Source organism: Mustela nivalis (genome assembly GCF_964662115.1).
Source record: "Mustela nivalis genome assembly, chromosome: 1".
Taxonomy (NCBI): Eukaryota; Metazoa; Chordata; class Mammalia; order Carnivora; family Mustelidae; genus Mustela; species Mustela nivalis.
This window is the reverse complement of record NC_139020.1, coordinates 48,581,121-48,607,656: the sequence shown is the minus strand read 5'-3', so window position 1 is coordinate 48,607,656 and position 26,536 is coordinate 48,581,121. Positions and strand designations below refer to the sequence as shown.

General features: G+C 38.3%; 2 protein-coding genes across 5 annotated transcripts in view; one reads left to right on the top strand and one right to left on the bottom strand.

Moving 5' to 3' along the window:
• Positions 1-4,968: 4,968 nt before the first annotated feature.
• On the bottom strand, positions 4,969-17,080 carry LOC309851355 (putative protein ARB2BP; the record flags this gene model as incomplete). The annotated part of the gene is given in 4 exon segments (XM_082706565.1): positions 4,969-6,063; positions 16,557-16,592; positions 16,594-16,647; positions 16,949-17,080. Coding segments are annotated over 4 exon segments (1,317 nt in total).
• The window catches only part of SENP7 (SUMO specific peptidase 7), a 164,126-nt gene continuing 154,624 nt past the window's right edge, over positions 17,035-26,536 (top strand). For 2 of the 4 annotated variants that reach the window (XM_082696196.1, XM_082696195.1), the window contains exon 1: positions 17,037-17,573. In XM_082696196.1, coding sequence (XP_082552322.1) covers positions 17,534-17,573 — 40 coding nt within the window. In that variant the 5' untranslated portion in view covers positions 17,037-17,533. Of the gene's footprint in view, positions 17,574-26,536 lie in introns of all 4 variants that reach the window. The other 2 variants (XM_082696193.1, XM_082696197.1) reach the window with 2 other exon arrangements.

Genomic DNA, 26,536 nt, shown 5'->3' with positions numbered 1-26,536 from the left:
ATCAAGATCAAAAGCTTCTGCACAACAAAGGAAACAGTCAACAAAATTTGTTTTGTTGGAATGGGAGAAGATATTCACAAATGACAGTACAGACAAATGACTGATATCCAAGATCTATAAAGAACTCCTCAAACTCAACCCACACAAAACAGATAATCAGGTCAAAAAATGGGCAGATGATAGGAACAGACATTTCTTCAAAGAAGACATAAAAATGGCTAACAGACACATGAAAAAAATGTTCATCATCAGTAGCCATCAGGGAGATTCAAATCAAAACCTCATTGAGATACCTACCACCTTACACCAATTAGAATGGCCAGAATTAACAAGAAAGAACAAGTGTGGACAGGATGTAGAGAAAGGGGAACCCTCTTACACTGTTGGTGGGAATGCAAGTTGGTACAGCCACTTTGGAAAACAGTGTGGAGATTCCTTAAGAAATTAAAAATAGAGCTACCTTATGATGCTGAAATTGCACTACTGGGTATTTACCCCAAAGATACAGATGTAGTGAAAAGAAGGGACATCTGTACCCCAATGTTCATAGCAGCAATGGCCACAGTCGCCAAACTGTGGAAAGAACCAAGATGCCTTTCAAAGGAAGAATGGATAAAGAAGATATGGCTCATATATACAATGGAATATTTTGCCTCCATCAGAAAGGATGAATACCCATATTTTGTATCAATATGGACGGGACTGGAAGAGATTATGCTGAGTGAAATAAGTCAAACAGAGAGAGTCAATAATCATATAGTTTTGCTTATTTGTGGAGCATACGGAATAACACGGAGGACATGGGGAGATGGAGAGAAGTGAGTTGGGGGAAATTGGAGGGGGAGAAGAACAACAAGAGACTGTGGACTCTGAGAAACAAACTGAGAATTTTGAGTTGGGGGAAATTGGAGGGGTAGAAGAACAACAAGAGACTGTGGACTCTGAGAAACAAACTGAGAATTTTGGAAGGGAATGGGTTGGGGGGATGGGTGAGCCTGGTGGTGGGTGTTATGGAGGGCACGTATTACATCGAGCACTGGGTGTGATGCATAAACAATGAGTTCTGGAACACTGAAAAGAAATAAAAGATAAAATAAAAAAATAACCAACAACTGAGTTGAGTTGTTACACCATTAATTTTAGTTGGCATCATTTATCATGTAGTGGTCTAAAATAAGTCGTGAAATTCTTTGGCACTGTCTTTAAGAGGTGGAGCCTAATCCCCCTTCCCTTGGATTAGTGACTCATTTCTAACTAATAAAAAAAAAAAAAAGTGGACCAGTATGCAACTCAGAGAGCAGGTCATAAAAATGCAGTGCATTTCCTGCTTGCTCCTTCACCTGGATGATTCCCCCTGGAAGAGTTGCCATGTCCTGAAGACATACAAGTGACAAAGTCTCTCTTCTTCACTAAACTTTAGTTAGGCTCCTCTGAGCCCTCTTCTGGGCTAGTCCTTAATCTTGGTCTTCTGTGAGGCTGCAGAGCTAGTCTTAGCAAAAATCCTGCTAAATCAACTCTTTTAAAATTTTTTTTTTAAATTTCTTTTCAGTGTTCTAGACAACTCTTGACAGCTAATCAAGTTCCTTATTCCCCACTCTTGATGTCTAAAGCCCTGGCTTGCCTTTAGCAATAATCTTCCTACCCTAGTGTCTCCTCTTAGTAGTTTTCCATCACTGACACCCTATCTTTGCTATATTCAGAGTTGAGTCCAATCCCTCTTCCCTATTGCAATATCCCTAATGACAACAGTTTCAAATTAAGTCTTCCTTACCATTCTAACAAATTGCAGAATATTTTTTTCTTCAGCAGAAGCAGTCTATAGAAGAGGTCTACATGGTGAAGAATCAAGGGCTTCTGCCAAATAGCTGCTCAAGCTTGACTGTACTCTCCTGAGAGATCCCAAGCTAAAATTACCCCACAAAACTCTTCCCGAATTTCTGGACAACAGAAACTGAAATAATAAATTATTGTTATTTTAAGCCACCAACTTTTGGGGGTAATCTGTTATGGAGCTATGGATAATAATATACCCGACTACCAGATTAAATAGCAAATTGGGAGTTATGAGAAATATCAGCTTCAAGTTAGTTAAGTGCAAGACAGAAGAGCTTTTATGGCAACTTCTAAAAAACTTTTTTTGGGTGCTTTTTACATTAACTGTTTTAAATGCACTCTAGATAGACTATGTTGAAGGGGACTTCAAAACTTACTTCATTTATAAATTGTAAAGTAAAGGCTGGGAAAGAATAATTGATTTGTCCAAGATTGAGGTTCGTTTAAAACCTGCATATCCTGATTTTATATTTCAGTGGGATTTTTTTCTATTATGCCATTTAAGAAATGGTAGAGAAAGAAGAGAAATATAAAATAAGTCTTTGATTATAAAGATTTGTCTTTGTCTGGGATGCTATAACAGAGTATCACAGACTGGAAGGCTTAAACAAATGTTTATTTCTCACATTTCTAGAGGCTGGGTAGTCTAAGAGAAAGGCACTGGCAGATTCAGTGTCTGATAAAGGCTGCTTCCTGATTCACAGAAGGCTGTCTTCTTGCTGTGTTCTCACATGGAAGAAGGCAATTCTCTGGCATATCCCCTTCATAGGAGCACTAATCCCATTCATGAGGATCCACTCTCATGACTGAATCACCTTCCAAAGACCCCACCTCCTGTTATACTGAGGATTAGGAATTCAACATATAAATTGAAGAGGTACACAAATATTCAGTATATAACAGGAATTAGAATATATGCTAGGTTAAAAAACAATGTGAATAGAAACACTAGAAGACACTAGAAATAACTATCAGAAAAACATGTACGTCCTATTATATACAGCAGAGTTAATTATTCTTTTTTTTTTTTGAGTGTGCGCTCACACATGCATACACACACAAGTGGGAGGAGGGTAGGAGGGAGGGGGTGGGGGGGAGAGAGAATCTCAAGAGGGCTTCACACCTACTGCGTAGAGCCCAATGCAGGGCTCAATTCCAAGACTCCAAGATCATGGCCTTAGACAAAAATTAAGAGCCAGAAACTTAAGTGGCTGAACCATTCAGACACCCTGTGGCAGAGTTAATTTTTCAAATGCAATGTCTGCTATGTGTTCTCTCTTACTCATCTATGGGCAGAGCTAAATTTGTAAACTCCTCCTTTTTCTCTTTTCAGAACTTCTGGAACAGCCAAAATAAATTTTCACTAATAGTCACTATTTCATCAAATGGCATTTCTATACATCTAGTTGCTTAAGTCAAAAATCTGGGAATAATCCTTATTATTTCCTTCTTCTTATTTTTGACCTCCAACCACAAAATTTTATTCACAGAAATAAAAGTATTAGCATATAGCCTAAGTATTATGTAATTAAATACTATTATTTAAGTATTAGTGTTAACTATATAGTATTAGAAGTTAAGTATTAGTATCAAGTATTTCTCAGACTACTACCAAAATTTAATTTGGTCTCCCAGCCTCCAAGCTTGTCCTTCCTCTAATCTATTCCCTGAAGTGCAATCAGGATATTCTTTATAATATGTTAAGCTGAGAATATACTTCTGTCTAAAATCATCCAATGTTTTCTATTGTTATGAGAATAAAGTTGAAAATCATAACCAAAGGACCTTGCAGCCTTGAGCAAACTGCCTCTGTTTATTTTTCTAACTTAAGTTTCCAACTACAGACAAAACTTCTCTCCTTGACCAGATCTGAGCGTGGCTCCCATAAGCCCTCTTCTCAACTAGGCTCCAGTGTTAGACTCCATCCTTGGTCCACTAGTCCAGTTTTTTTGTTGTTGTCATCACTTAATCCAGGCTTAGCAAGCATTCTGCTGTCAGTTAGTGAAAATCTCCCATCTTTGGCATCTGATCATCCTCAGGATCTGGTAAAATTCCTCATCCTCTAGGATGTTATCATCCTGGCTTGCCTTCAGTAAGAATTATGCTGAGTCAGTCTATTAAGAATCTCTCTTATGCCTGATGTTTCCTCTTAGCTAATTTTCCACTCACTGACCCTCACCCTACACTTTGGCTATAAGGTTTACCCCCCTCAATTATCCTTGTTGAATCAGAAGTTGAGCCTGATCTCTCTCCCTTACTGCAAAACCCCACTGCAATAATCCTTCCTGAATAAAGTCTTCCTTATGTCTTTAACAAATGTCATGAATTTTTTTCTTTAACACTACTCACCCATAATTTTTAAACTTCAACTGAACTGGACTTCTTTCTCCCACATCAAGTCTTTTGCATATGCTGTTCCCTTGCCTATGAATTTGTTTTCTCACCTAATTGCTAAGCATCATTTAAACTAAGCATCATTTTCTCAGGGAGGCATTCCCTGGCCCCCAAGGCTGTCAGCTTTCATACTAGATGTTCCATGGCACCTTATATTTTCTGAGCACTCGTCACACTTGCAATTTGTTGTTCATTGTAAACTCCATAAATGTAAATGCAATGCTGGCCTTATTTGCTGGTGTCCTGAACAGCTACAATTGACAGGGACACAGTGGAGACTCAAATATTAGCTGAAAGTGTGAGTAAATACCTTTAATACATTTGAACAGAAGACTAATAAATTTAAGGAAAAGAACACAAAGATATAAAAGATAGAGTTTATGATAATTTTTATGTTCATTTATAGTTTTAATATACCATTAGCAACATAGAAATCAAAGACTTAGTATTTAATCTATATCAACTATAGTCTATTAAATCATAAGAGATATTTTCAAAAGATCCTCTAACTTGAATAATACTCTAAAATATTAATTTTGGTACTGACTGTTCATCAATAGGCTATGAAAGAGAACATATTCACTTTTCAAAGAAAGTAACAAATCAAACCTCAAGCCAGAATATAACACTGAGTATATTGGTTTCATAACATAATACTGTAAAGTATTCTTTTTCTTCTAGCATCTACATTAGCAACATTTCAGTAAGACAAAAAAAAAATCTTAGATGACAAAAAGCAACTTAAGCACTTTGCTTTCTTTTTGTGCAGCTTCTTGTTACTATTGGCACTCGAGAATAATTCATAGTTGTTTTGGCTTTCAAAGCTTTTTTAAAGTATTTAAAAATTGACTGGAGGCTAGAGGAAGGGGCTAGGTTGTGTTTTTCTGTACCAGCAGAAACCATAGGAAACTCCTTTCTTAAAACAGTAGTTGCAGGTTTATCCAAAGGCTTGGGACTTGTCACCCATTCACGGCAATGGTGCTTTATCCAGGCTAATAACTGTACATCACTTCCCAGCTGGTGTCCTACATGATGTTCAGAGTCAATGAGTGCAACAGCATATACTTTGTTCATCACTTCCCACTTTCTACGAACAAGTAAGTCCATAAAAACCAAGCCTCCATAACCATGTACAATGAAGGCAACATCCTTTCCTTCGGTCTTTGAGATGAAGTAATCCCAAATGTAAGCCATGTGTTCTTCAGGGGTGTTGCTGCATCTTTTAGGGATACACTGGAGGGGTTGCTGGAGAGAGAAAAAATTCTCTGCCTGAACGATTTTTAGGGAAGAGGACCCAATATTTTGTGTTAAAAGACCTTTCCACTCATTCTCCATCTTTAGGTCCACAAAATTGTCATTGGGGTTTAGCACAATTACATCATAATGTGCCTGCAACGCCATCTGAATACACGGTATCTGACTTCCATGTTGGAGACCATGATGTATTATTGCTTGCTGACTCCACTGACCAGCTCTAAAGGCCCCATGGTCTTGAAGAAGGACAAGAAGCACAGAATGATGACTTGTTAATGCTCTCTCACTCATGAAAAAGAAGCTTCTTGGCTCCTTATCAGCCTCTGTTGGGATATACACTTTTTGTAATTTGCACACTTTCTCCAGAAGCTCATAAATATATTGTGCAAGCAAATGGCCAAGGGCTTGGTAGCGCTTGCTATTCCTCTCAAGGACATTTTTATAATAGTTAAAGACAAAAGGCCTTTGTGTCTCAGTGTGTCTCAATTCAGCTTTTTCATTGAAGTCATATTTAAGTTCTTCTAGTAAGTCAGATTGTTCAATCAACTTTTGGAAGCTCAGCTCCTGAGTCACTGGTAACCACTGAAAGTGAAAATCAATAATATGTCAGCAGCAGAAAAAATAAATTTTTCAGCTTGTTAAATTATTCTTGTGGGAAATCATGCTAAAATTAAGCACTTTACCAAAGACATTACCTTTTTACCTTACACTAAAGACTTTAACTCAAAATAACTGTAAATGATACAAAGTAGTAAGACACAGTAAAGTAAGGGACAATGGCCAGACCATACATAATGACAGAACAGACCAACAACCGTAGCATCTTGCCCAGGAAGCCAACCCTAATAAACAGCCCAGAAAGCCAGCCTGCTAGGAGTCAGAGTTGTAGGAAAGTCAGACCACTACCTCTAGTGACAATCTGAGAAGCTAAACAACCTCTGTTATAACTGGCCCCAAATGACCAGGACTTAACTAGGGACTGAAAAGGTTCCTAATTTTTATCCCCACTTCCAACTCAGGACCCACCAGAGGAGAGCCAAATGTGCATCTCTAAACAATCACAGGAGATATTCTGCTTCTAGTTAGCCCACCCGCAGTTTCCCCAGTCAATGGCCTCAGGACATCCCAACAGCCTTCCCTACTTTCTACTATAAAGCTTTCCCATTTTTCTGCCTGCCTTTGAGTCTTCGCCAAACTGTAAGTGATGGTGGCTGACTCTGTTGCTACAGTGAGTGCAGAATAAATAGGTTTTGCTTTTCTCCTCTGGTTGGTCTTAGTTTACTTCTACAGTAAGCATTTAATAAATTTTGCTGTTAAATAAATGTCAGGGGATGGCAATGGGAGTGAAATGTGAAACAGTACAGGTTATGATCAATTTATCTTATGATAGAGGATATGTTTATTTTGATGTCTGAGGAGAAAAAAGAAACTGTGACTAAAAAGTTAATTTAGGCAGTTATCGTGGACAGAGCTTAAAGGGAAAAGAAAAGACATTGATAGGTTAAGTGGCTTGCCCTGAAGATTATTAATTAAATTAATTAAATTATTAATTAAAATAAATGATTGGGTAGGAGGTTGTCTTGACTCTAAAATTCAGGGTCTTAACAAGTACATGAATACATTCTCTGCTTAATTTCTTAGTACAGACACTGAGAATCCATTATGCACTTCCAGTAAGTAGCCCTGAAAATGATTTTTAGTGCCACTCTAGATGGCAAAATTAAGGCTTAAGGCAAAATTAAGATGGTGTTTGCTTGCTTTATTTTCTTGACTTTTTTCTCACTTTCTGAATCTTATTCTCTGATTCCTTTTTCTTTTAATATTTTATTTATTTATTTGACAGAAAGAGCACAAGCAGGGGGATTGGCAGGCAGAGGGAAAGGGAGAAGCAGGCTCCCTGCAGAACAGGGGGAGCCCGACAGGGAACTTGATCCCAGGACCTTGGGATCATGACCTGAGCAGAAGGCCGTCACTGAACCAACTGAGCCACCCATGTGCCATTATTTTCTGATTCCTATATGTAACTGGCACTTTATGAAAGTGTTTGGTTGTCCAAAATACCCAGCTTATCTAGACTTTTCTCTATTCTTTCCTGTTCCATTAAAAACTTTTTTGCTACTAGTGTGGCTGACCTCAGGTACTATTGTATAATTAATATCTTTTTCCAAAGTATAAATGATAGGTAGACCTAACCATCCTTTAAAAGGAGAAGCCTTGGGGCACCTGGGTGGCTCGCTGTTAAGCAGCTGCCTTCGATTCAGGTCATGATCCTGGGATCCTGGGATTGAGCCCCTCATCAGGCTCCCTGGTCAATGGGAAGCCTGCTTCTCCCTCTCCCAATCCCCCTGCTTGTGTTCCCTCTCTCGCTGTGTCTCTCTGTCAAATAAATAAATACAACCTTTAAAAAAAATAAAAGGAGAAGCCTCTGGGATTAGATTGATTTAGGTTTAAATCCTAGCTCCAGATTCTGAGATTGAGTGACTTTCAGCAGGTTGTTTACCTTCTATGAGTTTCTTCAGCTTCTGAATTTTAGTTTATCTATGCTATCTAAAATAATGATCCTTATTACTCTCTATCCTGCTACTCTGCTTTATTTTTCTTTGTAGACCACATCACCACTTAATACATAATTGCTTGCATATTTTTGTTAAAAATTTTTTAAAAACCATTTTATTTTATTTATTGGGAGGGAGGGGAGTGGGGAAGGTAGAAAGAGAATCTTAAGGAAGCTCCAGGCCCAGTGCAAAGCCTTGTCTCATGACCCTGAAACCATGACCTGAGCTGAAATCAAGAAACATACACTAAACTGACTGAGGTACCCAGGCATCCTTTGCTTCCGTATTTGTAAATCATATGACTTCCCTCACTAGCAAAAGTTCTAGTAGAACAGAAATTTCATTTAACTACTATGTCTTCAATACTTAGAACACCCTCTGGCACATATATCATTGATATTTTTTTAAATAAATACATGCAAAATATGTATAACATCATTTGTTTCACAAGGCTGTTGTGAGAAATTAACTAATATAGGTAAAAACCATCTTACACAGTGCCTTACACATGAAAGGTTCTGTGAAATTAAACAGGATGATATTCCTTTTTGAGATGAAATAAAAAACCATATATATAATTCTTTTTAGCCTTCCCTATGTACTTTAACATTGTGATACTTATCCATATTAAAAAATGTAGTTCTAGGTCGCTCTTTTTATCTGTGTATGGTATTCCATTGTTTGAATATACCATAGTTTAACTATTTTCTTGTTGAAGAACATTTAGGTTACTCTAATTTTCCAGTATTATAAACAAAGCTGTGATGGACATTTTTGTAGCTATAGTTTTGTACACATATTAAGAATTTCCTTAGGCAAAATACTTGAAAGGAGAATTTCTGCTTTGTTGGGTCAGAAGAGCATGCAACTTTTGATCTCAGGGTCGTGTCGCATGTTGGGGGTAGAGATTACTTAAATAAATAAACAAACTTTAAAAATACCCTGTTTATTCAGGTGCTGTGCTGAAAACCACCTTTTTCTATACTGAAATAAAGAGAAAGATAAAGTATATTTAAAACTCAATGAACTAGACAAAGAGTCTTGTTAGCTAGTGATTTAACTGTTCTTTTAATCAGAGAGTAAAATAAAATCAGTGTTTCCTAATAGCATATAGTACAACATTAAATTATTTTCCACTTTTGTTAAGTGCGTACTTAGTTGTTTGAGAGACAATTCTCAGGGGTAAAAAAACAAGAGTTTGCAAACTAGGAAAACCGAATTGCACACAGATATATAAAGGACAGGTGGGGATGGGGTGACCAGGAGCAAAGTAGACAGTATCTTGCAGAACGAAAAGGGATACAATTCTTTAGAATCTATTTTAGCATATTTTGCTTGGTTGATATACTCTAACCTGTAACTCTCCCCTAAATTCATATCCAACTGTCTACTCGATATATTTACTTAGATGTCAAATAGCCATCTCAAGATTAACATGTCCAACCACCCTCTTCAATCTATTCTCTCTCTAGTCGTTACTACCTTAGTAAATGGCAACTTTATTCTTTCAGTTACTCATGTTGCAAACTTTCCTTCTCTTTTATATTCAACCCAATCAATCAGTTAATCTTTAAGTTCTGCTTTTTGAAATATATCTGTCACTGAATCATTTTCATCCTCCACCTCTACCACCCTAGTCCAAATCACCCACAACTCTTACCTTCATTATCAAGTCTTCTATGCAATCTCTTGCCATAAGCTTTTATCACCCTGCAGTCTGTTTTCCACATAAAAGCTAGAATGATCTTTTCAAAGCCTCTAAACTGGATCTCACACCCTGTTCAAAATTCTCAATGGTTTCCCCTCTCTGAATAAAAGCCTAGATCCTGGGATGCCTGGGTGGCTCAGACGGTTGGTTAAGCGGTTGCCTTCAGCTCAGGTCATGATCCCAGGGTCCTGGGATCAAACTCCATATCAAGGGCTCCTTGCTCAGTGGGTAGCCTGCTTTTATCTCTGCCTGCAGCTCCCCCTCTTTGTGCTTTCTCTCTCTCTAAATAAATAAGCAAAAAAAAAAAAAAAAAAAGGCCTAGGTCCTTATCACCACCTATAAGGTCCCACATGGTCCTTAGCTACTCAATGTCATTTCCTTGTTTTCTTACTTGCTTACTCATCCAGCTGCATGATCTGGTTCTTAGCTCTTTCTCAGGTGCGTTTCCCACCATGCTCTTATTTATTTCACTCTAGCCACATCTGACCTTTTCCCCTTCCACCTGTGAAGCAAGCTCCTATTTAAGGGCATTCCCCCTTGCTATGCCTACAGCATGGAACACTCTTCTCCTAGAGATCTATCAGGCTTTATTTCCTTCAAGTTTCTGACCACTTCTTATCTGATCAGAGATCTGAGCATTCTATCTGAAAGGGCAAACCTCTCCAATTCTTCTTCATTCCCCTATGATTCTCTTTCTTTCTCTCTCTCTCTTTCCTTCCTTCTCTTTTTTCTTTAGTTCTTTCTTTTCTCTGCTGCCTCTCTCTGTCTTAAGCACTTAATACCTACCAGCTGACATAAACTTATTTTCTGTTCCCACCTCTCCTTCCTGCATTAGAATGTAAGTTCCACGAGAACAGGGACAAAGACTTTGTTTTGTTCACTACTCTTATCTCTAGTTCTTGGAATAATACCTGAATTTTAGTCACTTAAGTATTGTTAGAATTTTATGATTTTTGCTAAGGGCATAAGGAAGTAAAGAAGAAAAGTTCTCTAGCTGTATATACAGGAGAAAGACGCATACAAAGCTTTTAAAAATTATAGAGGTTTCTTGTATAATTTTAAAGTTCATAAATGTCAATTGAGTAATCATTTTTAGAGAATATCCTATGCATCTGTATGTTTTCTCTTTTACAAATCAAGATGGTCCATTAAAATAAAGGAGAGAAATCAAACTTTTTAGTTTTTGAAAGAATGGATTGGAATAAGGCAGCTTAGTTTTTGGAATAAGATTTTTAGAGCTGCGAAGCATGTTATTGATATTCTTAGTTAATGTTTTTATTTTACAGAGAAGTGAGGCTTTCAAAGGTAAAACAACATGCTCAAAGTAATTCAGGCAGCTCTGGGAGCCCCAGAGAAGATTCATTTTTACCAGTGATCTTATAAATGCATAATATTTAGCTGTTTATTTCATTTATCCACCAAAAATTTAGTGAAGGCATTTGTTACACACTTAGTGTATTATATCACATGGCCTAGTCATTTTATATCTAATGGAATAATAGAGAATAGAATATAATCATTAGTGTGAATTGTAAATTAGGTTCTTCTAGTAACTTGGATTAGGTGGTTGACATAGCTGTTACTTTTTGTTCTAGGGACGGCTATTGGTCTTGTTTATTTAAAAATTTGTGGTATAATATACTAAAATTTACCATTTTAACCATTTTTAGTTGTACAGTTCAGTGGCATTAAGTACATTCACATTATTGTGCAACCATTACTGCTACCCACCCACAGAACATTTTTCATGCTGCAAAATTCTAACCTGTTAATCATTAAGGGATAACTCCTCATTTCCCCTTTGCCCCAGCCCCTAGCAAACCATTCTAATTTCTGTGAACTTGACAAGAGAGTGGGGCAACCGAATCACAGATGCAAATAATTTTAATTAGCTTGATTTTTAAGGAGCTCCTTTCCTATTTAGGATCATAAAATGGTTTTGCTTAACAATATTTTGCATTTTTCACAGGTAAACAATAAGCTTTTATGAAAATATAATTTTACTTTGTTCCTGGGTTTCATTCAGCACCAAAAAGAGAGTGAGAGAAAGAGAGAGAGAAGAAAATATAAATTTAAATCTGAGAAGTTAGGGTCTAACACCTGATTACACAGTAATATCTTATTATAGTAATTATAGTCCTTTGGTATACCTAAGGACTTTTGTATATCCTATGCTATTAGGAAGCATAGAATAAAGGATGCTAAAAGTATCTAAATACTTTTTAAATGAATATCATTTTATTTGTTTGTTTATTTGGAAAAATAAAACAAAGAATCCTTTAAAACATATTTTAAGAAAAGAATGACTATTTTGGTACGAAAGCAACATTATTATTATCTCAACACAGAATACAATTATGAAGTTTTTTTTTACTAAAATTATGCCTGTTTATCACTCCATTTAGTAAATTATAGAAAATAGTACAAAATGATAAAGCTAATGAAATGATATTATGTAGAAGTTTCAAAAAAAGCAAACTAAATCCCATCCTCTTAGTATTCTTTCTCCCTACCTACCTCTCCCTAGGAAAGACTAACATAGCTGTATTTTATCTGCTGAGGCAAATTTAATCCTGAGGCAAAGACATATAAAAAACAAAATATTCGAGATAGAAAGAAAAAAAACTCAGATGTTACCAAATCTTGGGTTTCCCAAATTTGAGTATGCAACAGAATTTTCTTTTTTTTTTTTTTTAAATTTATTTATTTATTTGACAGAGAGAGATCACAAGTAAGCATAGAGGCAGGCAGAGAGAGAGAGAGGAGGAAGCAGGCTCCCTGCTGAGCAGAGAGCCCGATTCGGGCCTTGATCCCAGGACCCTGAGATCATGACCTGAGCCGAAGGCAGCGGCTTAACCCACTGAGCCACCCAGGCGCCCTGCAACAGAATTTTCTAGGAGAGTTAAAAAAAAAAAGTTTAGTGGACAATCATAAAGAGAAACATCCTCTAATCACTGTGGACAATGCCAACCACCCTTAAATTTCCTTCAAACGCTTATCCCTCTCCAAAAGTATCCATTCTGGACTTCTATAGTAATCACTGCTTTGCATTTCTTTATGGTTTTATCTCCTAAGTGAAAAGTCCTGGAAATTATAGTTTAGTAGTTCAGTTTTGTAGTTAAAAAATTACTTGATATGTATTCCTGGGAAAAATTTTAAACATACAGATTGTTAGGCTCCAATTCTAGGAGATTCTGATTTAAAAGTTTTGAGGTGGGACCTGGAGGTAGTGTGAAAAATATGCTCCCAAGTAATTCTGAAAATTAGATTTTTGAATTTACTGACTTTGTCCATCCTAGAGCCTATGTTTCTTGATTTGGTTATTTAGAGGTAAGTGGGTACCAAAAGTTAAAGGCTAAAGAAGACGAGATTACCCTAAAGCCTCAGTTTTACAAAATAGTAACATAACATGAAGTTTTTTTTTTAGAACTAACTAAATGTATTAAGGCACAGAAACGCTGAGTAAACATTACATTTTAAGATAGACCACTTCAAAGGAATTAGCGGTATATGCACAAGATGCCTTGGGTTCAGCCCCAGGGCCAAATTTAGGGATCTTCAATTAAAGGGTTGTGCATAGATTCCTTTTACAGATTTTTGGACAAAAGATTATCCATCTGCTGCTTGAATACCTAGAATTATTGGTATACTATACCTAGAATTATTGGAATACCTAGAATTATTGCAAGTTTTCATAACTTCTGGAAACAGGCTATTTCATTGCAGGGCAGTTAACAATGGCAGATTATCTTATAAAGGAAGATATCTTTAAAACTAAACAACCTATATGTGTCTTTTCATGATTCACAGCTCACTTCATTTATATGTGGAATAAAAATTTCCTTCACAGAATTCTCAGTATTCTAAAGAAAAGAATCAATTACTAATGAAAATGAAGTGAATAGCAACACAATAAAGTACTCCATACATCTCTGCAAAATCTAGGTTTTCCTGGAGCCCACGATAAGTTCCAGATTGTTTAGTTTTTAAAACAGGAAGTCAAGATGTTCACCATGGCAAACTACACCCATTACAGGGGTTCTTGGGTGGCTCAGTTAACTGTCTGTCTTCAGTTCAGGTTAGGATGGAGCCCCAGGTTAGACTCCTTGTTCAGTGGGGAGTCTTCTCCCTTTCCTCCACCTTGCCTGCTATTCCGTCTCTCTCTTTCAAATAAGTAAATAAGTAAATAAATAAATAAATCTTAAAAAAAAACCCACCTCTTTACATTCATATTGTACTTAAAGTTAATTCACATGTGATGAGAAAGGGCCTTTTGCAAATTTTATTAAGTTCTCTTCAAATAAATTGTTAATCAAGGGATAAAATAAAGGGCTGATCAATTTCACACTGCCACTTTGTCTTGAAACTATTAAAACGGTACCCACTATACCCACTGTTTAGAACAAAAATACAATGAATACCTAATTTAATTCACTTTTAACGCTTAAAGAACCATACCTATTGAGATAAAACCTGTCCATTCTCTCTTATAAAATACAGGGCTGAAGAATTTCCTGTTTTTTTTTTTTCAAAGATTTTATTTATTTATTTGACAGACAGAGATCGCAAGTAGGCAGAGAGGCAGGCAGAGAGAGAGGAGGAAGCCGGCTCCCTGCCGAGCAGAGAGCCCCATGCGATGCGGGGCTCTATCCCAGGACTCTGGGGTCATGACCTGAGCGGAAGGCAGAGGCTTTAACCCACTGAGCCATCCAGGCGCCCCAGGGCTGAAGAATTTCTAATCTCAAATGATTTTAAAGAATTATTTATTTATTTATTTGGCACACGGAGAGAGATCACAAGTAGGCAGAGAGGCAGGCAGAGAGAGGGGGGGGGGGAAGCAGGCTCCCCGCTGAGCAGAGAGCTGGATGTGGACTCCATCCCAGGACCCTGAGACCATGACCTGAGCAGGAATGCAGAGGCTTAATCCATTGAGTCAACCAGGCACTCTCAAATGATTTTAATTTGAAAGGCTCTATACAGTGTGAGCTCAACGTACAAAACAGAAATGACCTAATTCCCAAACATACTAAGACAATCATTTTGGGGGGGGGTCTTATTTTTATTTAAAATGAGGAAACTTTCACTGGAGCATCGTAAAACACTATAAAATATCACTTAACCAGTCTTTCATAAAAGATAAAATGAGGTTGTTAAGTGACTCGCTCAAAAGCAAAAAGTGAATTTTTAGTCCTTTAGTTATTTGCAATGTAGTTAACTATAAGGCAGAGATGAATACTGTAACAGTAAAAATACTGGTTAAAAAGCAAATTTGAGGGGCGCCTGGGTGGCTCAGTGGGTTAAAGCCTCTGCCTTCCGCTCAGGTTAAGATCCCAGGGTCCTGGGATCGAGCCCCACATCAGGCTCTCTGCTAGGCAGGTAGCCTGCTTCCTTTCCCCTCTCTCTGCCACTCTCTCTGCCTGCTTGTGATCTCTCTCTCTCTTGGTCAAATAAATAAATAAAATCTTAAAAAAAAAAAGCAAATTTGAAATTCTTGAGCTTCAAGTTCATCTATCTTTAGATGTTATTCAAAACAAGTTCCAATTCAAAGAAACAAACTGGCTTTCTTTTCTTTTCTTTTCTTTTTTTTTTTTTAAAGATTTTATTTATTTGAAAGACGGAGATCACAAGTAGGCAGAGAGTCAGGCAGAGAGAGAGAGAGGGAAGCAGGCTTCCTGCGGAGCAGGGAGCCCGATGCGGGGCTCAATCCCAGGACCCTGAGATCATGACCCGAGCCAAAGGCAGCAGCCAAAACCACTGAGCCACCCAGGCGCCCCCAAACTGGCTTTCTAAAGTAGCAGAAATAGTATATTTGGTTCAACAAATTTAAAGAATATATTTGCAAGCTGAATTATTTAACTTCTTATAATTTCATTTCTTGTAAGTTAACTTCTTACTGCTAAACTTTAAAACCACTTAGTTTTATGGAAGCTACTAGAAGTGGATAAGGCCTACTTATACTTTCCTGTATTATGTTCCCATGTCTCAGCTCTATTTCCATCTTTTGCAGTTAATTTGTTTCCTACAATATTGGCAAATGAATTAAGCTGGTTTGAATCTGGAATTAAATTGCTCAATTTAAAAAGTTGATTTTTGAGGCACCTGGCTGGCTCAGTTAGTGGAACATGAGACTTTTGATCTCAGGGTTGTAAATTCCAGCCCCAGGTTCGTTACAGAGATTGTTTAAAAATAAAAATAAGACAAATCTTAAAAAAAAAAAAAGTTGACTTGTAAGGAAACTTAAAATTGAGATATTCATTTCTGATTTGTTATTGGTTTAGCATGTGGAGTAGATATTTATTTCTGATTTGTTAAACAGAAATAAAATAGGGTCTCTAAATGAAACCTTTGTAGTGAATGTTAATCTCATCAAGCCCTGAAATATTCCTGCCTTTCAACTATTCCTTCCCAGGGAAACACTTCCCTGAGCTCAAACAGGCTTTTGCATCTGGAGGCTTAAGTATACCTCAGCACAGATCCCAGAGTGATTAAGAGGCTTTGACTCAAGAAGAACAAGACTGGGCTCTAGTGGTGAGTTAGGCAAGTCCCTTTTTTGGCCTTGATGAATCGGGCGGGGGGGGGGGGATAGGATGTTAAGCTCCTGTAGCCCCAGGATCCCTTCTGGCTTGGAACATTCCAATATCGCTTTGCCTTTGATTAAACCGCTCTGCTGAATTTTGTTTAACTTACTGTGATTACAGCTTCCACATTTAAAAATAAAGTGTATACATCGTGGCTAACAAAATAGGACAGTTTTCAAAACTGATGGGCCCTTTGAAAGACCTGAAAAAAAAAGTAAATCAGTCTAAATGTACTAGACTGAGTTCATTGAGGACTGGGCTAGTTCCCTTAGTACTGTAATAAAAGCTGAACGAATTTCAGTTTAAACCCATCCACTTTTATCACCTCAGCATTTCATGTTTTAAAAAATTGGGGTCTAGTTTTTCTTTTTTTCTGGGCCTTTAAAAATGAATATTGGGCGCCTGGGTGTTAGGCGTCTGCCTTCAGCTCAGGTCATAATCCCAGGGTGCAGGGATCGAGCTCCACATCCGGCTTCTTGCTCAGCAGGGAGCCTGCTTCTCACTGTCTCACTCCTCCAGCTTGTGTTCCCTCTCTATGTCTCTGTCTGTCAGATAAATTAAGAAAAAAAAAATGACGAATTTGAATTTGAAGAGATCGTTACTATGACATGTTTTCCTCAGCTGACCAAATACACTTCTACTCCACATGCTAAACCAATAGCTAGACCAACAGGGGACTTTACTGAGCTTGGGGACGCTCCTTGAGGACAAATATCTGAGAGATCGTGAGTAAAGAGATACTGCAAAAAGGATAACATTTTAATTTAATTAAAGGAATAACGTTTTATTCTAAATTTTCTGCATGACCTCGCGAGATCCACTAAATTACAGGAATTTCTAATCCCCTCTTTCAATTTTCGGTCTACCCGGTCTTCAAAGTAAACAAAGCCTCTAACGATCTCGGGCTAAAACCACGCACGCAGCCTCACTTTCCCATAAGTGCAAAGATATTAAGAGAGACTGCTCAAAAAAACGTACTCGCGGTGGCAAGCCGCAGAGAAAACAAGTCCCAGGAAGTGATTTCCGGGTGAGGTGGGAGGGGCGGCTGATTTCCGGTCTGAGGGCCGGCGACGTCTCTTGCGCAAGCGCTGTTCGTACTTTCCTGGCTCTCCCCCCCACCCCTTTCTTCTCCCCTCCCCCTCCCTCCCCCAGTCTGAGGGGTCTTGAGGTGACAGCGACTGCAACTGCGACTCCAGCAGGAGGAGGCGAAGATGGACAAGGGGAAGGCCGGGCGACGTCGATCTTCATCCGGTGAGAAAGGGTCAGAGGAGGGCTGAGCATATTCTCTTCCACCTCGGGCAAATGGGAGGCACAGTCGGCGACGGGTGCTGCGGCCCAGATCTGTGGGGCTCGGGCTCCGGCTCGCGCAGGGAGGGGAGGGGAAGGCAGGAGCGGTGGGGCGCGCACAACAGAAGACTCCCGGGTTGCCCCCGCCCCTGCGAGTTGAAGGCCAAGTCCAAGCTGTCATCGAAGCCTAGGTCGCTTTCCGCCCGGGGCCCCTTCCAGTTTTTCCTTCTTCCCGCAAACGCCGTGCTTGAGTCTCCTCGGCCCAGGGATCTTCCCGGGTAGCTTGCGGCTGTCCTGCCACGCCTTCCTTTAATTCCACCCAGGTACCAGTTTCACTTCCAGCGCCTGACCCCACTTTTTCTCTTTTCCTTCGATTCTCCACTTTGCCTCTTTCTCGCCGCCTAATCTCGGGGCAGGGAGAAGCGGCTGCAAAGAGGGAAAGGCGGGGCTTGCTAATTGATCCTTCATCCCTCAGATAATTGCTGCTACGGGGTTTCGTTCTTCTCAGCAGACCCTCTTAGTAACCTTTTTCTTTTCCAGCCTCTTGCTGCTTCTTTCAGAAGTGATTAAAAAGTCAAAGTCTCAGCATATTTTTATTTTTGAAATTGTTATACGGTTTAAACGACTCTCTTCGGCTTGGGGTACTACATCTTGGAAACACAAAAGTGGAGTTAGAAGACATGGAGTGGAGCTCCTCCCAGTGACAAGTTTTTGTCAAAGATCTCATCTACTAAGAGTACCTCAATTCCTCGCGTTAAGTCCTGTAGACGAACCAGAGGAGGAGAGGGGGAGGTCTCTATCTTTAGTAAGCTTTAAGTCTAGTACACAAACACCCAATGAATCAATTATTTCGTTTTATTTTCTCCTTTCTTACGGTACCGTTTGCAGAGTCAGTCTTAACAATCCCAAATTTATTAGGGGTCCCTTGTGGGAGTGTATCTCAAGCATTTTTCTGCCTTATTTGCAAAGGAGAGGTAGACAGGATTTATGGGACATTGGAAAAAGCAATTAAAAATCTGAATCCCTTTTCATAAGCAACCGTTGTTATCCTATGTGTGTGTGGCTGTGTGTGTTCTAGGGATATTCTTTGCCTTTGAAAGTATGTGTGTTACGTGTATATATAGAGGCCTCCAATAGATCAGTGTTTGTTTTAATATACATTTTTTTGTCCTCTAAGACCTTAATGTAAAATTTACAGGTTGGGAAGATGCACGTTGTTTATCTGGTGTCTTTTGTGTGCTCTCTAATAGAACTTTATGGGCTGTATTCCTCAGTTTAAGTTGCACAGACTTTTTTCAAAAGACCTTTTTCATCTTGCTGTAATACATTTGGGGGGGGGGTGGAACAGCGAGATATTAACCTGTTCCTTCAGCAAATCACATCTCCTTTCCCTTGTTACACTTAGAGTTATTTATTACAGTTAATTTGAAGCAAGTGGTTGTGGAAAGTAAAATTTTGAAAACGAAGCTGTTATTTCTTAAAAGACGTTAATATATATGTTAGCTATCCCTCTGGAGACTTTTTCCCCCTGTTGACTTTCCTTTTGGAACTGTCCTTTCTCAAAAGTAATTGCTATTGTATTAAACCCATTCTCAAATCTAATATTACCTAGCTGTTCTTCTGTATTCATCTGGTTTTAAGAGATGAATATTAGTTTTTAAGAATGACTCTAAGTAGTGTATACTTAATTTTCACATAAATTATCAAGTAAAACTAATGATCAGTTGATTTGAAGGGATTCTGTGTTCTGTGTGACATTTATGGGCATATATTTGCCATTGCATTAGGAGTGTTTGCTAACTTGACCTCATGACTGGAAGTGACATTTATGGTCATCAGGATTTCATAACACCCAAAGAGGGGAATTTGATTAGTAAAACAGGAAGACTTCTAAGTTAGAAGCAGAAGGCGGATAGCAGTAGAAAGAAAAAACGTGTTAAATTTCCTCTGTGAGACTGCACTAGGTTTCCCTAAATGTTCTTCTGAATAAGGAAGAACTGTGAAGGGTTGTATAGTGTTTTGCTCAGAACTCTTTTAGTTGCAAGTAGCAGAAACCCAGTTCTAGCCGGTTTAAGCTACACACAAAATAAGAATTTATGGACTCATGTAACAGATAACCATAAGAGTGGGATGGCTTCCAGCATCCGTGTCTGCTTTAGGTACTTGTTGTTAAGGTGTGGTCTAGAGGCCTCTGGGTTTCCTGAGACCCTACTGAGTCTGTGAGGTCAAAACTTTTACAATAATTCTAAGACGTTGTTTGCCTTTTCCTCTTATTCTCCTGCATATGTACAGTAGAGTTTTCCAGAGTCTGCATGACGTATATCATGACAAATTGAATGCAGAAGCAGATAGGGAAACCAGTTGTCTTTTTTAAAAAGGTTTTATTTATTTATTTGTCAAGGAGACAGAGAGAGAGAGAGAGAGAGAGAGAGAGAACACAAACAGGGAGAGTGGCAGGCAGGGGGGAAGCAGGCTCCCTGCTGAGCAAGGAGCCCAATGCTGGACTCCATCCCAACACCCTGGGATCCTGATGTGAGCTGAAGGTAGATGCTTAACTGACTGAGCCACCCAGGTGTCCCAAAACTGTTGTCTTTTATTAAGCCAAACATTAATTAAAGAGATTTGCTAATAGGTAAAATAATGCCATTCTTCTCAGTATTTTTATTTTTTAATATATATTTTTAATTTTTTAAAAAGATTTTATTTATTTATTTGAGAGAGAGAGAGAAAGTGAGAGAGAGCATGAGCGAGGAGAAGGTCAGAGGGAGAAGCAGACTCCCCATGCAGCTGGGAGCAGGATGCGGGACTCGATCCCGGAACTCCGGGATCATGACCTGAGCCGAAGGCAGTCGTCCAACCAACTGAGCCACCCAGGCATCCCTATATTTTTAATTTTTAAGATTTTATTTATTTATGTCAGAGACTGAGAGAGAGGGAGAGTGAGAGAGCACAAGCAAAAGGGAGGGACAGAGGGAGAGGGAGAAGCAGGCTCCCTGCTGAGCAGGAAGTCTGTTGTGGGGCTGGATCCCAGGACCCTGAGATCATGACCTGAGCTGAAGGCAGACACTAAACCGACTGAGCCACCCAGGCGCCCCATCTCCTCAGTATTTTTTAAAAAATAGTTATTTTTCATAAAAAACCTTAGTCATGCTAGCATGCAATGAGTTTATTGTTTTTAAATGAATTGGTAAATTTTTTAAAATAATTAAAAAAATTTTTTTATAAACACATAATGTATTATTAGCCCCAGGTGTACAGGTCTGTGAATCTCCAGGTTTACACACTTCACAGCACTCAGCATAGCACATACCCTCCCCAATGTTTATAACCCAGTCACCCTCTCCCTACCCTTCTCCTCCTGGCAACCCTCAGTTTGTTTTGTGAGATTAAGAGTCTCTTATGGTTTGTCTCCCTCCCAATCCCATCTTATTTCATTTATTCTTTTCTTACTCCCCAAACCCCCCCACGTTGCATCTCCACTTCCTCCTATCAGGGAGATCATATGATAGTTGTCTTTCTCTGATTGACTTACTTCTCTATGCATAATACCCTCTAGTTCCATCCATGTCATCGCAAATGGCAAGATTTCATTTCTTTTGATGGCTGCATAGTATTCCATTGTATATATATACCACCTCTTCTTTATCCATTTATCTGTTGATGGACATCTAGGTTCTTTCCATAGTTTGGCTATTGTGGACATCACTGCTATAAATATTGGGGTGCACGTGCCCCTTCGGATCACTACATTTGTATCTTTAGGGTAAATACCCAGTAGTGCAATTGCTGGGTCCTAGGGTAGCTCTATTTTCAACTTTTTGAGGAACCTCCATGCTGTTTTCCAGAGTGGTTGCACAAGCTTGCATTCCCATGAATTGGTAAATATTTTTAAATTAAAGGAAAAATGTCATAAGTAAAAGAATTACAAAATCTCTGATTACCTTACTTTTCTGGAATGTGGCCATGGAATCAGGAATTAAGCACAAAACACCTCTGAACACTGAGAGGTGAAATTACAAAATCTATTGCTAAAGTTCACCCATGAGAAGCTTCTCATACTTTTTTTTCAGAATATATTGAATCTGTATTTTAGAATTATTTGTAATCCCAATAAGCATGAATACCTTACTTCCAAGTTCACTGCATATCAAAATCAGTAAACTAAATGGGACACAGGTTAAAAAATCTGGCACCAGAGACTGTTCTACTAACAGCTGAATAAAATAATTAAATATGTGGGTCACTCAAGTGAGAATGGCCATTAGAAACTTTTAACAACAATAAAAGTATAGTAAAGTCATAGATAACAATTTTCAGATGAAATTTTGAATTAAACAGGATAGTTCAAGTGAATTTCAGGTTTTCAATTGATTGCTTCAGGCAACATCCTTGAAAATCTGTGTAGACTCTTAGTTTTTTGGTGAAATTTTACATTCTTTTTTATTTTTATTTTTTATTTATTTATTTTTTAAAGGTTTATGTATTTATTTGACAGAGAGAGACATAGTGAGAGAGGGAACATGAGCAGGAAGAGTGGGACAGGAAGAAGCAGGCTCCCTGCTCTGTAGGAGACCAATATGGGGCTTGATCTCAGGACCCTGGGATCATGACCTGAGCTGAAGGCAGACACTTAACCATGGATCCACCCAGGGACCCCTCTTTTTTTTAATTTTTAAATTATTTTTATTAACCTGTAATGTATTATTTGCTTCAAGGGTACAGGTTTGTGATTCACCAGTCTTACACAATTCATAGTGCTTACATAACCTCCCTAAGATCCATCACCCAGCCACCTATCCCACCACCCCTGCCTTCCACTCCATAACCCTCAGTTTGTTTCCTGAGACTGAAAGTCTCTTATGGTTTGTCTCCTTCTCTGGTTTGGTCCCATTTCATTTTTTCCTCTCTTCTCCCATGATCCTCTGCCTTCTTTCTCAAATTCCACATGTCAGCCGGATCATATGATAATTGTCTTTCTCTGACTGATTTATTTTGCTTAGCATAATACTCTTCTATCTGTCCACATTGCAAATGGCAAGATTTCATTTTCTTGATGGCTGTGTAATATTCCTGTGTGTGTGTGTGTGTGTGTGTGTGTGTGTGTGTACCACGTATTCTTTATCCATCAACTATCGATGGACATCTGGTGTCTTTCCATAGCTTGCCAAATGTGGACATTGTTGCTATAAACAGGGGTGCAGGTGCCCATTCAGATCACTATATTTGTATCCTTGGGGTAAATACCCAGTAGTGCAATTGTTGGGTCATGGAGTAGCTCTTTTTTCAACTTTTTGAGGAACCTCCATACTGTTTTCCAATGTGGCTGCACCAGGTTGCATTCCCCCCAATACTGTAGGAGGGTTCCCCTCTCTCTGCATTCTCACCAAGGTCACCTGACTTGATAGTTTTAGCCATTCTGACTGGTGTGAGGTAGTATCTGATTGTGGTTTCTTTCTCCTTTCCTTTTTTTTTTTTTTAGGATTTTATTTATTTATTTGACAGAGAGAGAGTGAACACAGGCAGGGGAGCGGGAGAGGAAGAAACAGGCTCTCCCTTGGAGCAGGGAGCCTGATGTGGGGCTGGATCCCAGGATCCTGGGATCGTGACCTGAGCCGAAGGCAGACGCTTAACGACTGAGCCATCCAGGCGCCCCCATTGTGGTTTTGATTGTATTTCCCTGTTGCGGAGTGATGTGGAGCACTTTTTCATGTGTCTGTTGGCCATCTGGATGTCTTCTTTGCAGAAATGTCTGTTCATGCCTTTTGCCCATTTCCTGGTTGTATTATTTGTTCTTTACATGTTGAATTTGCTAAGTTCTTTATAGATTTTGGATACTAGCCCTTTATCTCTCATTAGCAAATATCTTCTCCTATTCTGTCAGCTGTCTTTTGGTTTTGTTGACTGTTCCCTTTGCTGTGCAAAAGATTTTGATCTTGATGAAGTCCCAGTAGTTCATTTTTGTCCTTGCTTCCCTTGCCTTTGGCAATATTTCTAGGAAGAAGTTGCTACAGCTGAGGTTGCTGCCTGTGTTCTCAAGGATTTTGAAGGATTCCTGTCTCACATTGAGATCTTTCATCCATTTTGAGTCTATCTTTGTGTGTGGTGTAAGGAAGTGGTCCCTTTTCATTCTTCTGCATGTGGCTGTCCAATTTTCCCAATACCATTTGTTGAAGAGACTGTCTTTTTTCCTTTGGACATTCTTTCCTGCTTTGTTGAAGATTAGTTGACCATAGCTGTGAGGGTCCATTTCTGGGTTCTCTGTTCTGTTCCACTGATCTATGTGTCTGTTTTTGTGCCAGTACCATACTGTCTTGATAATGACAGCTTTGTAATAGAGCTTGAAGTCTGGAATTGTGATGCCACCAGTTTTGGTTTTTTTTTCAGCATTCCTCTGGCAATTTGAGGTCTTTTTTGGTTCCATACAAATTTTAGGATTATTTGTTCCATTTCTGTGAAAAAAGTTGATGGTATTTTGATAGGGATTATGTTAAATGTGTAGATTGCTTTAGGTAGCATAGACATTTTCACAATATTTGTTCTCCCAATTCATGAGCATGGAATGTTTTTCCATTTCTTTGTGTCTTCCTCAATTTCTTCCATGAGTACTTTATAGTTTTCTGAGTACAGATTCTTTGCCTCTTTGGCTAGATTTATTCCTAGGTATCTTATGGTTCTGGGTGCAATTATAAATGGAATCGACTCCTTAATTTATCTTTCTTCTGTCTTACTGTTGGTGTATAGAAATGCACTGATTTCTGTGCATTGATTTTGTACCCTGCGACTTTACTGAATTCCTGTATGAATTTTAGAAGTTTTGGGATGGAATCTTCTGGGTTTTCCACATAAAGTATCATATCATCTGCAAAGAGTGAGAGTTTGACTTCTTCTTTGCTGATTCGGATGCCTTTTATTTCTTGTTGTCTTTTTGCTGAGGTAGGATTTATAGTACTATATTGAAAAGCTGTGGTCAGAGTGGACATCCCTGCCGTATTCCTGACCTTAGGAGAAAAGCTCTCAGTTTTTCCCCATTGAGAATGATATTTGCTGTGGGTTTTTCATAGTTGGCTTTTATGATATTGAGGTATGTACCCTCTATCCCTATACTTTGAAGAGTTAATTAAGAAAGCATGGTTAACTTTATCAAATGCTCATCTATTGAGAGTATCATATAGTTCTTTTTCTTTCCTTTATTAATGTTGTGTATCATATTGATTGATTTGCAGATGTTGAACTAAGTTTGCAGTCCAGGAATAAATCCTACTTGATTATGGTGAATAATCCTTTTAATATACTGCTAGTATATTAAAAGGCTAGTATTGTGGTGAGGATTTTAGCATCCATGTTGATGAGGGGTATTTCTCTGTAATTCTCCTTTTTGATGGGGACTTTGTCTGGTTTTGGGATCAAGGTAATGCTGGCCTCATGAAATGAGTTTGGAAGTTTTCCTTCCATTCCTATTTTTTGGGAACAGTTTCAGAAGAATAGGTAATAATTCTTTAAATGTTTGGTAGAATTTCCCTGAGAAATTGTCTGGCTCTGGGGTCTTGTTTGTTGGGAGATTTTTTGATGACGCTTCAATCTCCTTATGGGTTATGGGCCTGTTAAAGTTTTCTGTTTCTTCCTGGTTCAGTTTTGGTGGTTTATGTGTCTATAGTAATGCATCCATTTCTGCCAGATTGTCTGATTTGTTGACATATAGTTGCTCATAATATGTTCTTATAATTGTAGTTCTTTGGTATTAGTTGTGATCTTTCCTCTTTCACTTGTGATTTTATTAATTTAGGACCTTTCTCTATTGTTTTTGATAAGTCTGGTCAGGAGTTTATCAATCTTATTAATTCCTTGAAGGAATCAGCTCTTAGTTTTGTTGAGCTGTTCTACTGTTCTTTTGGTTTCTATTTCATTGATTTCTGCTCTGATCTTTATTATTTCCCTTCTCGTGCTGGGTTTAGGCTTTATATGCTATTCTTTCTCTATCTCCTTTAGGTATAGGATTAAATTGTGTACTTGATACCTTTTTTTGTTTCTTGAGAAAGGCGTGTACTGCTATATACTTTCCTTTTAGGACTGCCTTTGCTGCATCCCAATGATTTTGAACAGTTGTGTTTTCATTTTCGTATGTTTCCATGAATTTTTATAAATTCTTCTTTAATTTCGTATTTGACCCATTTATTCTTTAGTAAGATGGTCTAGCTTCCACGTTTTTGAACTTTCCAACTTTCATCTTGTGGTTGAGTCCTAGTTTCAAAGCATTGTGGTCTGAAAATAAGCAGGAAATGATCCCAATCTTTTGGTACTAATTGAGACTGATTTTTGACCCAGGGTGTGATCTGTCTGGAGAATGTTCCATGTGCATTAGAGAAGAATGTGTATTCTATTGCTTTGGGATGGAATGTTCTGAATATATCTGTGAAATCCATCTGGTTCAGTGTGTCATTTAAATCCCTTATTTCCTTATTGATCTTTTGGTTAGATGATCTGTCCCTTTCAAAAGTGAGGGGGATGTTAAAGTCCACTACTGTTATTGTGTGATTGTTGATGTGTTGTTTTGATTTTGTTGTTTATTGGGTTATATAATTGGCTGCTCCCATGTTAGGGGCATAGATATATAAAATTGTTAGATCTTCTTTTTGGATAGACCCTTTAAGTATGATATAGTGTCCTTCTCATCTCTTATTATAGTCTTTGGTTTAAATTCTAATTCGTCTGATATAAAGATTGCCTCATCAGTTTTCTTCTTTGTCCATTAGCATGGGAAATTGTTTTCTACCCCCTCACTTTAAATCTGGAGGTGTCTTTGGGTCTAAAAGGAGTTTCCTGCAGATAGCATATCAATGGATCTTGTTTTTTTATCCATTCTGATACCCTGTGTCTTTTGATTGGGGCATTTAGCCCATTCACATTCAGGTAACTATTGAAAAATATGA